Raw genomic sequence first — 15278 nt, 5'->3', positions numbered from 1 at the left:
AATTTGCTCTATTTTGGCGACCAAATCCCTGAGCCCAGGTCTCACTGGGGTTCAGACTCTTGCGCACCGACCCCTCCCTTCCCTCACTCTGGGCCTTGCACTTGCTACTCATTCTGCTAGAACGTCCCCTGATGTACCACACTCCAGCTTGGCTAGAGGCCTTTCCCACACACCCCACTCTTAACTCCTAGTACCCTGATGACTGCTGCTGCTGCTGCTTTTTTTTTTTTTTTTTTTTTTTTTTGCAGTACTGGGGATGGGACCCAGGGGCATTCTACCTCTGTGCTACACCCCCAGCCTTATTTTGAAACCGGCTCTCACTGAGTTGCAGAGGGCCTGACTAAGTAGCTGAGGCTGGCTGTGAACCCAGATCCTCCTGTCTCAGCCTCCCAAATGCTGGGATTACAAGCGTGCGCCACCACGCCCGGCTATGGTAACTGCTTCTAATCCCCCTTTCCCAGGAACTCCTAAGCTCCTTGAGGTCAGACTGTCTGGCACAGTTGTACCCCAGTACCTGCCACCGTAGTTACTGGCACCTCCCATATTCTTACGTGCTCAGTAAATATTAGATGAGTGAACAAGAAAGAATGCTTAGCAGTGTTCAGTGTTCCCGAAAGGGCAGTTAAAGTAACCACTGAGAAATACTGGTATTAGCCACGAGGAACTCGTTGGTTAACTGTCTAGCGTCAGTTTCAGTGAGACTGATGGGAACAGAAACGGACTGAAGGGTTGGGAAGTGGAAATAGGAGCCAGCAAGTGTGCACAGGACTGGAAGGTGTGTAGCGTGAAGTGGAAAGTGACGTGGGTAAGGGGCAGTGCTTCTGCTTTTTTTTTTTTTTTTTTTTTTTGCCGGTTGGGGCTGGAACCCCTTCCCTTGTGTGCTAAGCAATAGTTCTACAGCTGAGCGACACCTGCCAGCCACTCTGCTTTTTTCTAATGGTAGAGGATTCCTGAGTACATCTAAAGCGTCATGGAAAGCAGCCTTCCGACTCAGTCTGTTTTGTGTTGCTGTAACAATACCTGAGGACTGAGGAGAGAGCTCAGTGGTGGAGTCTGTGCTTAGCTCACATGAAGCCCCGTGTTCAGTCCCTAGCACCAACATACACACACTGAGACAGAGTCATTTATAAAAAACAGAAATGTGTTCGCTAGAGTTCAGGAGTCCAAGGTTGAGGGCGCCACATCTGGTCTGGTGAGGGCCTTCTTGCTTCACTATCCCAGTGCAGAAGGTGGAAGGGTGAGAAAGGAAGGAGGCCCAACTCATCTTTCAGGAACCAGTGTCATAATGACTAACCCACTCACAGAATGGTGCCATCGATCCATTCATGAAGACACACCGCGTCACTTTTCAGTGGGCTTGTCTCTCCATACTGTTGCGATCAAGTTTCCAACACGTGAACTTTAGGAGACACATTCGAACCTAGTGCCAGCCAAGGAGAAGCTGAAGACACTGAGGGGTGCGCTGAGGACCTGAGGTCCCAGAGGAAGCAGAAATGGATGGGACTCGACCCAGAGCCCAGTGAAGACAAGAGGCTTGTAGATAGCAGGAAGAGAAGCTGAGGGCTTTGTAGGCAGAGGAACGGGAGTGGGAGCATGCCAGTAGCTACAGGGTGGGGCGAAGGAGCTGGGCTGATGGTGCAAGTCCAGCCTGTGAAGGCCTTGAGAGCCCAGTCAAGTTGGACCCAGTCCATCCGCAGTAAGGCCACCGGCAGCCTTTCCGTTGGTGGCTCATACCCTGGCCAGCATTTCCAGAAGAGGGATCACCGGTGACGCCCAAGGGCATGAGTGTTTTCAGGCCTCTGTGAGAGGTGCAAATGCGACCCAGCCCCCACCACCGAGTGACAGGTTTAGATGCATGGTTGGCTGCCACCCTGCTCCGAGCCTAATGGGTGACAGCTGCCCTTTCTCTTCCAGAGCCCACATGCCAGTCCAGCCTCCCAGTAAAGACACCGAAGAGATGGAAGCAGAGGGTGATTCCGCCACCGAGATGAACGGAGAAGAAGAAGAGAGTGAGGAGGAGCGGAGCGGCAGCCAGACAGAGTCGGAGGAGGAGAGCTCAGGTGAGCCCCTACGCGTGCACAGGCGCCGGGAGCCGCCCGCCCCTCTGCAGTGGCCCTGACTGGCCTCTTTCCCAGAGATGGACGACGAGGACTACGAGCGGCGTCGCAGCGAGTGCGTCAATGAGATGCTGGACCTGGAGAAACAGTTCTCGGAGCTAAAGGAGAAGTGTGTGCGGGCGCGCCTCAGGCTGGGTCTCGGGCACCTGGGGAGAGGAGGCGGCGGGCCTGGCGCTGCCGTGAGGGCGAGGGGCACCTGATGCCCGGTGGTGTGCAGCTACCCTTTTACCGCCCAGGTTGTTCAGGGAGCGGCTGAGTCAGCTGCGGTTGCGGCTGGAGGAGGTGGGGGCCGAGCGAGCCCCTGAATACACAGAGCCTCTTGGGGGGCTGCAGCGGAGCCTCAAGATTCGCATCCAGGTGGCAGGTCTGTGGCAGTCACCCTCCCGGAAGTTCTGTCTCCCTCTGCTCGTCCCTGATCGTAGCAGCCCTCCTTTTGGGTCACGGGGCTCCAGCAAGCAGGGGCCCTTCTCCCTCCCCCTGCAGGAATCTACAAGGGCTTCTGCCTGGACGTGATCAGGAACAAGTACGAGTGTGAGCTGCAGGGAGCCAGGCAGCACCTGGAGGTGAGCGGCTGCGGGCTGAGTGCGTGCCTCTGCAGAGGAGAGAGGTGAGCCACCGTGGTGGGGGAGGGCCGCCCTGGCTGAGCGCTGTGCCCCTGCAGAGTGAGAAGCTGCTGCTCTACGACACGCTGCAGGGGGAGCTGCAGGAACGGATCCAGAGGCTGGAGGAAGACCGCCAGAGCCTGGACATCAGTTCCGGTGAGGGCGAGACCTGCCCTCCCCTCCTGGGCCTCGGCTTCCCTGGCAGCACAGGGGAGAGTCCTAGGGCCTGCTCCCCGCAGGCGGAGTGAGACCAGGCCCGGCACATAGTGGGGGCTCCGGCAGAGTGGACTCCATTTCCAGGACCGGGGGATGTCCCTCTGACACACCCACATACACCAGCCACAGTCCCCTTCACGTCCACAGTGCCGGTGTTCATGTCTTCATCCCCCTGTATACCCAACAGATGGAGGAGCCAAGGCTCACAGCAGGGCGGTGACCTCTTCTCCGGGCCCTGGGTGGGCTGGGGAGGGCGGAGGGGGCTGGGCTGGCGGGGGGGGGGGGGGGGGGGGCTACAGGGCTGGAAGTAGCTGTGGGCCAGCACCCTGATCTTGACTCTGGGCTGGGACAGAGTGGTGGGATGACAAACTGCACGCCAGAGGCAGCTCAAAGACCTGGGACTCGCTGCCCCCCAGCAAGAGGAAGAAGGCACCCCTCGTGTCTGGTATCCTTCCACCCAGGAGGGGGCTTGACAGAGTCAGATGACGCCTTTGTGGTCATTTAGTGCGTGCCTAGGCCAGTCTGGCTGTCAGGAACTTTGTGGGGTCCTCCCCCCTAGCCATGTAGCTCCTGGAAAGATAGTTTAATTCAGTGACTCCCCCTAACTTTGAGTGAGGATCAGCCTCGCGGCCCCTCTGACTTCCCTTTACAGTCCCAGCATGGGTCCCAGGCACTCCGGCCCCCAGCCTCGCTCCCTCCCCTACTTGGAGCTCCTGCCTGCAGTGCTATCTGGCAGGCCGCCCTGTGCTCTGCCTGAGGTGCCTGTGGCCCACCGGGGCCTGGGGGCTTCAGCTCTCGCAGAGCCATGTGGTGAGGAGGGAGGGGTGTGGACAGCAGTGACTCCCTTTCAAGCTGTAGGAGGTGAGGGTGTGGCGCACAGGTGGGGACCAAGAAGTGTGTCTTCATGATAGAAGAGGCCAGAACCGCCCGTAGGTGGGGCAAGAGGCAGCAAGGGGTAATTCAGGACATAGGGCGGGAGAGAATGGGAAGAGCAGCCCTGGGGCTGACCTGGACCCTGGAGGCAGGGCGAGGGGGCAGACTCCATGAAACAGGCTGAGGCCCCCATAACCCGGCATCCTTGAGGTAGGCAGCAGAGGCTGTGCCTGAACCCAGGCTCTCGGGTGCTCCACGCTGTCCACAGCGCCTCACAACTCTCAGGCAGAGCCCGTCATCTGCCTCCCCGGTTACCAGCCTGCTTCCTTGACCTCGTGCCACAGGCCCTTACATCGTGTACATGCTGCAGGAGATTGATATCCTGGAAGACTGGACAGCTATCAAAAAGGTGGGTCCAAGCCGGGTGTGGTGTGCACCTATAATCCCAGTACTTGGGAGGCTGAGACAGGAGGATCATAGGTTTGTTGCCAGCCTCAGCTACTGAAACGTAGTGAGACCCTGTTTCAAAATAAAGAATAAAAAATAAGCCAGGCATGGTGGCGCATGCTTGTAATCCCTGCGCGTGGTAGGCGGAGACAGGAGGATCACACAGGTTTGAAGCCAGCCTCAGCTACTTAGTGAGGCTTTCAGCAACTTAGTGAGACCCTGTTTCCAAATAAAATATAAAATAGGTCTGGGAGTATAGCCTGGAGGTAGAAAGCCTCTGGGTTCCACCCCCAGTACCACAAAAAAAAAAAAAAAAAAATAGAGAATAGGGCCAGGCGTGGTGGCGAGACCCGTTTCCAATAAAATGTAAAATAGTCTGGGAGTATAGCCTGGAGGTAAAAAGCCTCTCGGTTCCATCCCCAGTTCCAGCAAAAAAAAAAAAAAAAAATATATATATATATATATATATATATATATATATATATATATATATAATAGGGCTGGGGGTGTACCTCGGAGGTGAATACCCTGGGTTCAAGCCCGAGCACCACACAGCAAAAAAAGAATAAAAAGGGCTGGGGGGTGTAGCTTGGAAGTAGATGTCCTGGGTTCAATCCCTATTACAAAAAAGAAAAAGATTGCCATGCATGGTGGCACATGCTTGTAATCCCAGCATTTGAGAGGCTGAGACAGGAGGATTGCAGTTTGCGGACAGCCTCAGCTATTTAGGCCCTTTGCAACTCAGTGAGACCCAGTTTCAAAATAAAGAATAAAAAATAAGGCTGGCGGTGAAACCTGGAAGTAGAATACCCCTAGGTTCCATTCCCAGTACCAAAAAAAAAAACCTGGGTGTGATGGCACACGCTTGTAATCCCAGTATGTGGGAGGCTGAGACAGGAGGATCACAGGTCGAGGATAGCCTCAGCAAGTAGTGATATTCTCATCAATTTAGCCAGACTCTGTTTCCAAATAAAAATAAGCCAGGCGTGGTGGCACACACTTGTAATCCCGGTACTTGGGAGGCTGAGACAAGAGCATCACAGGTTTGCGGCCAACCTCAGCTACTTAGGCCCTCCACAGCTTAAGAAGACTACTTCAAAATAAAAAATTGGGCTGAGCCGGGCATGGTGGTACACACTTATAATCCCAGCATTTGGGAGCCTGAGACAAGAGGATTATGGTTCTCAGACAGCCTCAGCTACTTAGTTCCTTGGCAACGCTGTGAGACCCTGTTTCAAAATAAAGAATAAAAAATCAGGCTAGGGCTGTAGCTTGGAGGTAGAATGCCCCTGGGTTCTATCCCCAGTACCAATAAATAAATAAAAATTTAAAATTGGGCTGGGAAGCTGGGTGTGGTGGTGCACATGCTTGTAATCCAGTACTTGGGAGGCTGAGACAAGATGATCACAGGTTCATGGCCAGCCTCAGCTACTTAGGCCCTCCACAACTTAGACCCTGTTTCAAAATTAAGAATAAAAATAGGGCTGAGGGCATAGATCAGATGTAGAATGCCCCTGGGTTCAATCTCCAGTATAAAAAAAAAAAATGGCCACTGCTGCCCTAAGCCCCCCAAGTGCAGGGTTAGCAGTGCGGAGCCCCTCTGCTCTGCGAGGGTTCCAAGCTTGCCCCTTGACGCCCCCTCCCCTAGCTCCGGTGCCCTGGTTCAGTGGCAGCTTATGATCCTTCTGCCTGAAGGACACAGTCTGTCCATCCCTGTGCCAGGGCATGTCTGATGGGAGGGAGGGAGGCTGCTGGGCTGGACCCCTCAGCTTTGCCTGGCAGGGGTCTCACGCTCCCACCGAGGTGTGGCTCTGATTGGGCAGCCCCCCTCGGGCTATGGTGGCATGGGTTGCCACGCTGGAGGCAGCCTCTCAGGGGCTTTGTTCTCATCACCCAGGCCAGGGCAGCAGCGTCATCCCCTCAGAAGAGAAAAGCAGATGGTAAGACCCGCCGAGGTGACCTCCTTCCCCTTCCCCTTCCCGTCGCCATCCCCAGTCTGGCTTCCAGGAGAGGAGCCCATAGAGACGCGACTGTCAGGATCAGTGGTCCGGCTGCCTCTGAGGGGCATGGGGAGCTTGGTGATGGAGGCAGGGTGGAGGCCCTCAGACCCCGCAGGAATCGCTGCCTCCCCCTGGGTTAGCTCCCTTAATAATTTTCCCCTTCCCACTACCCCCAGGACCGTGACCTGCCGTTGCCGTTGCAGTTGCAGCCAGGGGTCTCAGAGCAGCTCCTACCACACCCAGGATTTGCATTTTCCTGCAGAGTCAGACTGACAAGCCCCCAGGGGCTGCCCAGCCTGTTCTCCAGTGTTGCTGCTGGACACCCCTCCAGCCATCACTGGCCTGGACCCCGCCGCTGCCCTCCTTGGGGCCTGCGTAGCTGTGGCCCCGGTGTTGACCTGACTAGGCAAGACTGTTGTCTCGTTCCCTGACCAGCCTACCACTTCCCTTCCCCGAAGATAACCCTTGTCAGTGCCGCCCCCGCCCCTCGTGCACATGAGCAAGAAGCCCGGCCCCAGCGGGGCCATGTCCCTCCTGCCGACCTCCCCACTGAGCCCGGAGCTGGGCCCACTGCAGGGGGACTCTGAGCCAGAACTGTTATGTGGGGGCCTGTCCACCCTGCCTGGATCTGGAGACGACTCCAGGCTCCCCAGGTTTTCTCAGGGCTATTCCTGGTGTCTGCCTCTCAGATTCAAGGACTGGAATTAAAACCTTTTCTGGGACTCTGGTGTGACCCATTTGTGTCTGCTATACCTTGCAAGGGAGTTGGGGTTTCCATAGAGAGCATCTGAGACAAGCAGACTCTCTTCTGGGGTCCCTGCAGTTTAGGGTACTTGGGTTTGGGGTACAGTCTGGGGGGGCTGGGCCTGGAGTCGGAGGCCACGTGTGTCTGAGAAGGAACACCGGAAGCGTGCAGCCTCTGGTGGGGAAGGGGCTGGTGCCTGTGCTTGGAGCCTGGGTCGTGTCTGCACCTGCCCAGTCACTTGGCAGATTGGCAAGGCTGGCAGGGCCTGTGCGTGGGAGGCAGCTGGCGGCAGCGCCACGTGCTAACGACCTCACAGCCACACTCCCCCTGGTTAGCACTGTCAGAACCACCCCCAGAACCGCAGTTAAGCAAAGGGATCGGTTTCCATGGAGACACAGCATCCTTTCTCCATGGCAACCTGAAATCCCAAAACCCAAGTTAGAAGAATGAGTCATCTGTGACCAGTAGGGGGTGCTCTCCCATAAGCCTGACCCACAAGGCGGGGACAGATGAGCAACTGACCACATACTTAAGGTGACCCAAGGGCGAGGCTTGGGCCTGTGGAGACGAGACAGCCGGGCTTGCTTAACCCTCCTCACCCAGCCACCTGGTTGATGTAGAGCCTGGTAAGACTGCTGGAAACGTTGTGTCGGAGGTGGTGCCCCACAGCTGGGGCTCCCAGACTGGCACTCCCAAGGAGGGGATCCCTGCCCCTTGAGCCAGGGCTCAGAAAGGAAGCCAGCACTGGCCAGGGTAGGGGAGTAGACACACAAGAGTTAACTGGCAGGGTGTGACAGGGCGGACCGCCCTCAGGAAGTGTTACTCACCGCTGGGAATGTGCGCGCCTGTGCCTTGGGGGCTGGATTCTCTTCCTGAGTCCCATAGGAGCCGTAGGAGTTCCCAGCCATGGAAGACACTGGGGAACCAGGAGCATGCCCTCTCGGAACGCCCAGCCCGAGCTTCACTCCGGGGCACCTGGAGACAGGAAAGTTAGTGAAGTTGGAAGGGCAGCCAGATGGGGTGGGGAGGAAGGGTCTATTCCGGGGCAGGAGCCACGGGAAGCACAGAAGGAGGAAGGGGTGGGCAAGCGTCCTGGCCTGGACTCCCTGCTCAGGTCTGGGTGCCCACCCCCAGGCCAGCACAGGACCCGCTGTACGACATGCCCGAGGCCAGCCAGGGGCCGGCAGGTGGGCCCCAGCGGCCCGCGCGCACGGTGAGCCTTCGGGAGCGCCTGCTGCTCACCCGGCCGGTGTGGCTGCAGCTGCAGGCCAATGCTGCAGCTGCACTGCATGTGCTGAGGACGGAGCCCCCTGGGGTGAGTCTCTCTGGCTCCTCTGGGGCCCTGCCAGCTGAGGGTGGGGGGAGAGGGCCCGGACAGGACAGTAAGGTCTTGAGCCTCCTGACCTGGCCTACTTGCAGACCTTCCTGGTGCGGAAATCTAACACCCGCCAGTGCCAGGCCCTGTGCGTGCGGCTGCCGGAGGCCAGCGGCCCCTCCTTCGTCTCCAGCCACTACATCCAAGAGAGGCCTGGCGGTGAGGGGGGCCGGCCTGGTGGGAAGGGGATGGAAACGGGGGGCCCAGAGAAAGACCTTACTTCTCATGTCTCAGGCGTCTCCTTGGAGGGCTCAGAGCTCATGTTCCCGGACCTGGTCCAGCTCATCTGCGCCTACTGCCACAGTCGGTGAGCCTGCCCACGGGCACCTGGTGTCCACAGGCCCAGCTCCCTGGGACAGCCTTCCTCCCGCCCCCGGTCCTGCACCCCTCACGTGAATGTCTGCTCCCCTCTCCGGCCCCAGGGACGTCCTTCTCCTCCCACTCCGGCTTCCTAAAGCCATCCACCTGGCAGCCACCCACAAGGAACTGGAGGCCATCTCCCATCTGGGCATGGGTAAGGGGTTCCCTGGCTCCTGCTGCGCAGATGGAGAAACTGAGGCCAGGGGGGAGGGAGGGCACCAGAGCCTGGCACCTGTGCCTGTCGATGGGCACTCTCCTATGCCTGCCCTGAGGCCTCGGTTTCTGGTCCCTAGAGTTCTGGAGCTCCTCCCTCAACACCAAGGCTCAGCAGGGCCCACCCGAAGGCCCGCCTCTGCCCCGGCTGAAGGCCCGCTCCCCTCAGGAGCTGGACCAGGGCACTGGTGCTGCCCTCTGCTTCTTCAACCCCCTGTTCCCGGGGGACCTGGGCCCCATGAAGCGGGAGAAATTCAAGAGAAGCTTCAAAGTACGCGTGTCCACCGAGACCTCCAGCCCCCTGTCTCCACCTGCTGCGCCGCCTCCCCCGGTCCCTGTACCGCCAGGCGCGGCCCCCGGCCACGCGGAAAGGCTGCCCCCTCGCCAGCTGCTGCGGAGGGAGAGCTCAGCCGGGTACCGGGTGCCAGGGGGTGCCAACCACGGCCTCCCGCCCCTGCCCTCCCTCCAGGAGGTGGACTGTGGCTCCCCAAGCAGCTCTGAGGAGGAGGGGCCGCCAGGGTCCCCAGGGAGCCCCAAGACCTCCCCAGGCCCGCGCCGCCGGAGACCCCTGCTGAGATCCATGAGTGCCGCCTTCTGCTCCCTGTTGGCGCCAGAGCGGCACGTGGGCCGCGCAGCCGCGTGGTTAATGCAGGACAGACGGACGGCCGTGGGCCAGCTGGTACAGGACCTACTGACCCAGGTGCGGGCCGGCCCCGAGCCCCAGGAGCTGCAGAGCATCCGCCAGGTGCTGAACCGGGCCCGGGCCATGCTGAGCAAGGAGCTGGGCCCCGAGAAGCTGCTGCCACCCGAGAGACTGGGTGAGGCCGCGGCCGCTGGCACCCCAGAGCGCACATCCCACCTGCCCGCGCCCGGCCTTGATGCCACCTGCCTCTCTGAGGCTGCTCTGTTGCTTTACAACCCCCCCCCACACTGGTCTCACTGCTGTTCTAGTGAAACATCCCCTCCCTCTCTGGCCTCCCTCAGCGCCTCCTGCTCCCCACACCTCCCCTCCTCAACTCTGCCCCTTAGCCTGACCCCGCCTGTCCCTTCCCTGGCAGAGCACATCCTGGAGAAGTCGCTGCACCGCTCCGTGCTCAAGCCCCTCCGGCCCCTCCTGGCAGCCCGCCTGCGGTGTCGGCTCTCTGCTGACGGCTCCCTCGGCCGCCTGAGGGAGGGCCTCCACCTGGCCCGGGCCCAAGGCCCTGGAGCCTTCGGATCCCACCTGAGCCTGCCCTCCCCGGTGGAGACAGAGCAGGTGCGCCTGAAGCTGCTGCAGCTGCTCCGCACCTACTCGCCCAGCGCCCAGGTCAAGCGGCTCCTGCAGGCCTGCAAGTTGCTCTACACGGCCCTGAGGACCCACGCAGGTACAGCCCCGTGCTGCCTCTCCCTCTGAGTCAGAGGCAGCCCAGGGGAGGCTCCCAGGGCCTTGGGACCCTCACTGTGGTTACCACAAGGATTCCATTGTGTAGGGGCTGGGTGAAGGGAAGGGTCACTCAGACAAGGACTGGACCCTGACCCTGAGGAGCCTAGAGCCGCCTCTTGCCATGTCCCCACAGGGGACAGTGCGGGCGCTGATGAGTTTCTGCCCCTGCTGAGCCTCGTCTTGGCCCAGTGCGACCTTCCCGATCTCCTGCTAGAGGCAGAGTACATGTCAGAGCTGCTGGAGCCCACCCTGCTCACTGGAGAGGGTGAGCCGCCCTGGGTCCTGAGCCAGCGGGGAAGGGGAGCAGGTCAGCCCAGGCTCCTGTGGCGCTGCATCCGGCCCCCTTTGTCTTCTAGGCGGCTACTACCTGACCAGCCTATCGGCCAGCCTGGCCCTGCTGAGCAGCCTGGGCCAGGCCCAGGGCCTCCCCCTGAACCCCTCACAGGAACTGCAGCGCTCCCTGAGCCTCTGGGAGCAGCGCCGCCTGCCCACCACCCTCAGCCTCCAAGTAAGAGGCCCCTCCCCTCCACCCACCCCAAACTGTGAAGCCCAGGGAGGCTCTGACCGTCCAGCACAGTCCCCCTAGTCCCGTGTCACCTGTGATAGAAGCAGTGCCCCAACTGAAGGCCGAAGCCAGCCCCACGCGCAGGCAGAGGTGCCCAGGGCGGCCTCCTGCACCTGCACCTGCACCTCCCGGGCACAGTGCAGCAGGACCGTTACTACCCCCGGCTCACAGGCGAGGGCACCACGCTGACAGGGAGAGGGACAGGGCCTCGAGGGGCAGGCTCAGGCCAGATCCTGGCCCAGCCCCAGCCCCAGCTCACACTCCCTGATCTGGCCTCTGATTGGATGTCCCTAGAGGCGGCCTTCATACCTGTCCTTCACCCCGCTCAGCCTTGCTTGCAGATCCACACTCTGACCAGCTTCATCCAGCACTTGCCCTTCTTGGCTGTAGGAGATTGGGCAGGTTGCTCCAGCTGCCTCTCTTTTCTCATCTGTAAAATAGGTACTTGAGCTGGGTATGGTGGCACATGCCTGCAATCCCAGTACTTGGGAGGCTGAGAAAGGAGGATCACAGGGTCAAGGCCGCCCTCAGCCAACTAATGACATCCTGTTTCCAAATAAAAAATAAAATAGGAGCCTAGTGCCGGGCATGGTGGCGCACGCTTGTAATCCCCGCGCTTGGGAGGCGGAAACAGGAGGATCGCGCAGGTTTGAAGCCAGCCGCGCTGGCTTAAGAGACCCTGTTTCCAAATAAAAATATAAAATAGGTCTGGGAGTGTAGCCCAGAGGTAGAAGGATTCCACCCCCAGTACCACCACCAAAAAAAAAAAAAAAAAAATAGCCCAGTGTAGTGGCTCACACTTACAGTCCCAGTACTTGGGAGGCTGAGACAGGAGGATTGCAGCCTCAGCAAATAGTGAGACTTTAATCAATCTAGCGAATCCCTGTTTCAAAATAAACATAAAATAAGGCTGGGAGTGTAACTCGGAGGTAGAATGCCTAGAATGCTCCTGAGTTCAATCCCCAGTACCACAAAAACAAAAAATAATAGGGCTGAGGGTGGAACCAGAGACGGAATGCCTCGTCCCCAGTACAAAACCAAACCAAACCAAACCAAACCAAACAAACAAAAAAATGGGCTGGGTGTGGTGGCACATGCTTGTTATCTCAACATTCGGGATTCTGAGACAGGAGGATCGTGGTTTGTGGCCAGCCTCAACTACTTAGTGAGGCCCTTTGCAACTCAGTGTTTCAAAATAAAGAATAAAAAAAATAGGGCCGAGGGTGTAGCTCGGAGGTCGAATGCCCCTGGGTTCCACCCCAAGTACCACAAAAAAAAAAAAAAAAAAAAAAAAAAATTGGGCCCCTGGGGCCGACATGAGGATGAAGCCTGTTGGTGCAGGATGGCGCTCAAGGCAGAGTGAGCTGTTTGAGCTCCTCTTAGGCTGGTGAGACGCCCTCCAGGCTGGTCTTGCACAGCAGGGCTGAGTCCTTGTTCTGCGTTTTCTTCCCACATAGCACCTCCTCAGAGTCGCCTACCAGGACCCCAGCAGTGGTTGCACCTCCAAGACCCTTGCTGTGCCCCCAGGGGCCTCCGTTGCCACTCTGAACCAGCTCTGCGCCACCAAGTTCCGAGTGACCCAGCCCAACGCCTTTGGCCTCTTCCTGTACAAGGAGCAGGGCTACCACCGCCTGCCCCCCGGAGCCCTGGCCCACGGGCTCCCCACAGCAGGCTACCTGGTCTACCGCCGGGCAGGGCAGCCTGAGACCCAGGAGGCTGCAGCCGAGGAGAAAGGGGGTGCAGGAGATGGGGACGTGAGGGACAAAGCCAGCCCCAGGGACAGTGGGGGAGGGTCTGAGACAGCTTCTGAGGCAGGCGAGGGTCAGGCTGGCAGAGGCCACGCGCAGCCGGAGGATCCAGAGGCAAAGGGGAGCCAGACGGCAGAGGAGTAGCTGGAGAGAGCCAGAAGGTCGGCTGGGCAGGAGCTGTGAGCTGGGGGAAGGTCTCCCTGGCCCCCCAGCCCGGGCTCCTGTGCCTGTCACCACCACTGACTGGTACTGGTCTCCACAAGCCCACCTGTGGGGAGGCAGGGAGGCTGGGGGAATTCGAGGGGATTTGGGAGGCCCCTGACTCTGTCCAAGGCCCCTGTAACTTGTTCTCCAGCCTGCAGGGTGAGTGGGCCCAAAGGGGACAGTCTAACTGATTAACTGATGCCCAAACTCTGGTGTTGCGGGTGTAGGGGGTCCCGGCTCCTTCTGCATTTACCCCCGTGGTCACAGGCAGGGCTGTTGGGGACTCTGAGGTCCTGAAAGGCTCCAGCCACACTGGGTGCCAGGAGGATGCAGCAGGTCAGAGGGATGGCAGCCAAGGCCCTCGGGAGGCCCAGCCTGCCCAGCCTCAGCACCCTGATCTGCCAAGTGGATGCTAGTGCCGCCCACCCTGCCCCTCTCAACGCGTCCAGGGGCCCAAATGGAGGGTTTTGCTGCAAAGCAGAGCTCCGACTAGAGGGGGGGCCAGCAGCCCACCTGTTCTCACCTAGGCGCCTGCTCCCCGTCCAGCCGGCTCCTCCCCGCTGCCTCTCCGCAGTGAGTCCAGGGAAGGGGATTGCCCCTGGGGGGCGGGTGCCAGGGAGAAAGCACCCATGCTCCAGCCTTTCCTCAAGATTGGAAGTCCTGTCAGGCATCTCAGGGGAATTGGCCAGGGGTGATAATGCCAGCCTACCAGGCGGTAGAGAAGATTCCAGGATGAAGGGGTGGCTCGGAAGCCTCTTGCTGTGCACTTAACTCCTTTGGCCCTCACAGAAGCTCTGTAAAAGGGGACACAGGACACGGCCTGTAAGTACCACTGATGTGCACCAAGGCCACCCTCAAGACGTCACACAGCAAATGAGCCCTGAAGGCCAGGCAGCCCCCAAGGGAAGCCAATGCATTGGCTGCAAATGCGAACCAAGAAAAGTGCCGGCCATCAACCACGAGGGGGCGTGCGCAGCCCAGGGAGCTGTGGAGGGCTGGGCCCCTGAGGGCCACCGAGCACAGGCGATTGCAGGCGGCGCTCCTGCAGCCTGGGAACCGTGCGGCGGCCAAGCCTATGGCCCTCGGGTCCCTTGGAGTCAGGGGTCTGAGGCCAACGCCCAAGCGACCCTTTCTCAGGAAAAAACCGTCCCCAGATGGAGGAGGACCTCAACGGATCCCAGAGATCCTCCCCGAAGGTGCTTAGCAGGAAGGGATGTCAAGACGTGACAACTGGAAGGTAGAAATCCTAGACACTGGCTTTCATGAACCCCAAAAGAGCCCTGCACAGGACTCGCAGGTCTCTCACTAGGTCCCCGAGGCTCTCCCGTCCCACTTCTGTGACCACCTCAGCCTCTCACTGGCAGGAAGTCCCTTATTCTGTTGTATGTCTCCCCTTCCCCAGCCCCTGCCCCAGTACCTTGTACATGCTGAGCACTCCATGGGTGCTCAATAAATGTTTTCCAGTGACTGGAGTTTGATAAGTAGGAGTTAGGGACCCTGGGGAGGGGAGGGAGGGCTGGCTCTGTCAATCCAGCTCAGTCCCAGAGGAAGGACCTGGAATGTCTGTAGGGTTCTCAGAGAACCCTGGGGTCGGATGTGGAGCCGTTCTCCCAGGATCGTGGCTTCTGGGCCCCTCACTCTGGGAGATCCGCAAGCCCTTCACATGCTTGGGCTCAATTCTTGGCTCCTGGGATTCAGCATGCCCCTGCAATGACTTACGCAAACGCTACCAGGCCCTAGCAGCTCCTGGGGACTTTGCTTTATCTAATTGGTCAGGGGTCCAGGCCGAATCACCATGACCAGGGTCCTGATACAGGGACGGGGCCCCGCAGGGCAGGCAGTAACAGGCCGGTCTAAGACTGGTGTCAACCCCACTTACAGATGAGGGAACTGGGGCTTGCTCAGGCATATGTGCCCTGTAACTGGGGAGAGGACTGAGGCTCTGCAACCCTCCAAACCAGAAGGAACCGTTTACTGTCTACTGAACGAAACCTATCACGTGTCCTGTACAAACCAAGCACCCACAGTCCCAGCCACATGGAAGCAGGTGAGATCTCGCCATCCTCGGGCATGATCTGAGGGTGGCTGAGACCCCACTGCGTTCTGGGAGTTCTGCACCAGGCCTGCCACATTCATCCTTGTGGAGGAGAAGCCAAGGTTCTGAGAGATGACGTGCTGTGTCCAGCGTCCTGCTGCGGGGCAGGACCAGGACCCTGACCCGATGTTTGGGTGTGCTGAGAGCAGCCAAGTCATTTCCTTGCTTGGAAATGTTGCACTTATCACTTCTAAGTCACCCTAGTCGTGCATGTGAGTTTGTTTATTGTCTGTCTCCCCCACTAGAGTGTCAGAGCCAAGTGGGCCTTGTTCCCGGCCAAATCTCAGGGGCTTCG

The 15278-nt window shown here is 59.1% G+C and overlaps 2 protein-coding genes across 2 annotated transcripts; both read left to right on the top strand.

Annotated features, from left to right (window-relative positions):
• Positions 1-1921: 1921 nt before the first annotated feature.
• BRMS1 (BRMS1 transcriptional repressor and anoikis regulator) lies at positions 1922-6657 on the top strand (the record flags this gene model as incomplete). The annotated part of the gene is made up of 9 exons (XM_080693470.1): positions 1922-2060; positions 2136-2226; positions 2354-2481; positions 2601-2680; positions 2779-2875; positions 3288-3380; positions 4153-4217; positions 6153-6210; positions 6563-6657. 9 exons carry the CDS (start codon positions 1922-1924, stop codon positions 6655-6657), a joined length of 846 nt encoding a protein of 281 aa, XP_080549596.1.
• Positions 6658-7906: 1249 nt separating this feature from the next.
• On the top strand, positions 7907-12828 carry RIN1 (Ras and Rab interactor 1; the record flags this gene model as incomplete). The annotated part of the gene is made up of 10 exons (XM_080707623.1): positions 7907-7989; positions 8135-8315; positions 8420-8534; positions 8610-8682; positions 8798-8889; positions 9029-9766; positions 10007-10312; positions 10505-10636; positions 10728-10879; positions 12394-12828. 10 exons carry the CDS (start codon positions 7907-7909, stop codon positions 12826-12828), a joined length of 2307 nt encoding a protein of 768 aa, XP_080563749.1.
• Positions 12829-15278: the final 2450 nt, after the last annotated feature.

Source organism: Muscardinus avellanarius (genome assembly GCF_963383645.1).
Source record: "Muscardinus avellanarius genome assembly, chromosome: 1".
Lineage (NCBI taxonomy): Eukaryota > Metazoa > Chordata > Mammalia > Rodentia > Gliridae > Muscardinus > Muscardinus avellanarius.
The sequence above is the reverse complement of the archived record's forward strand: the minus strand, read 5'-3'. Positions and strand labels throughout refer to the sequence as shown.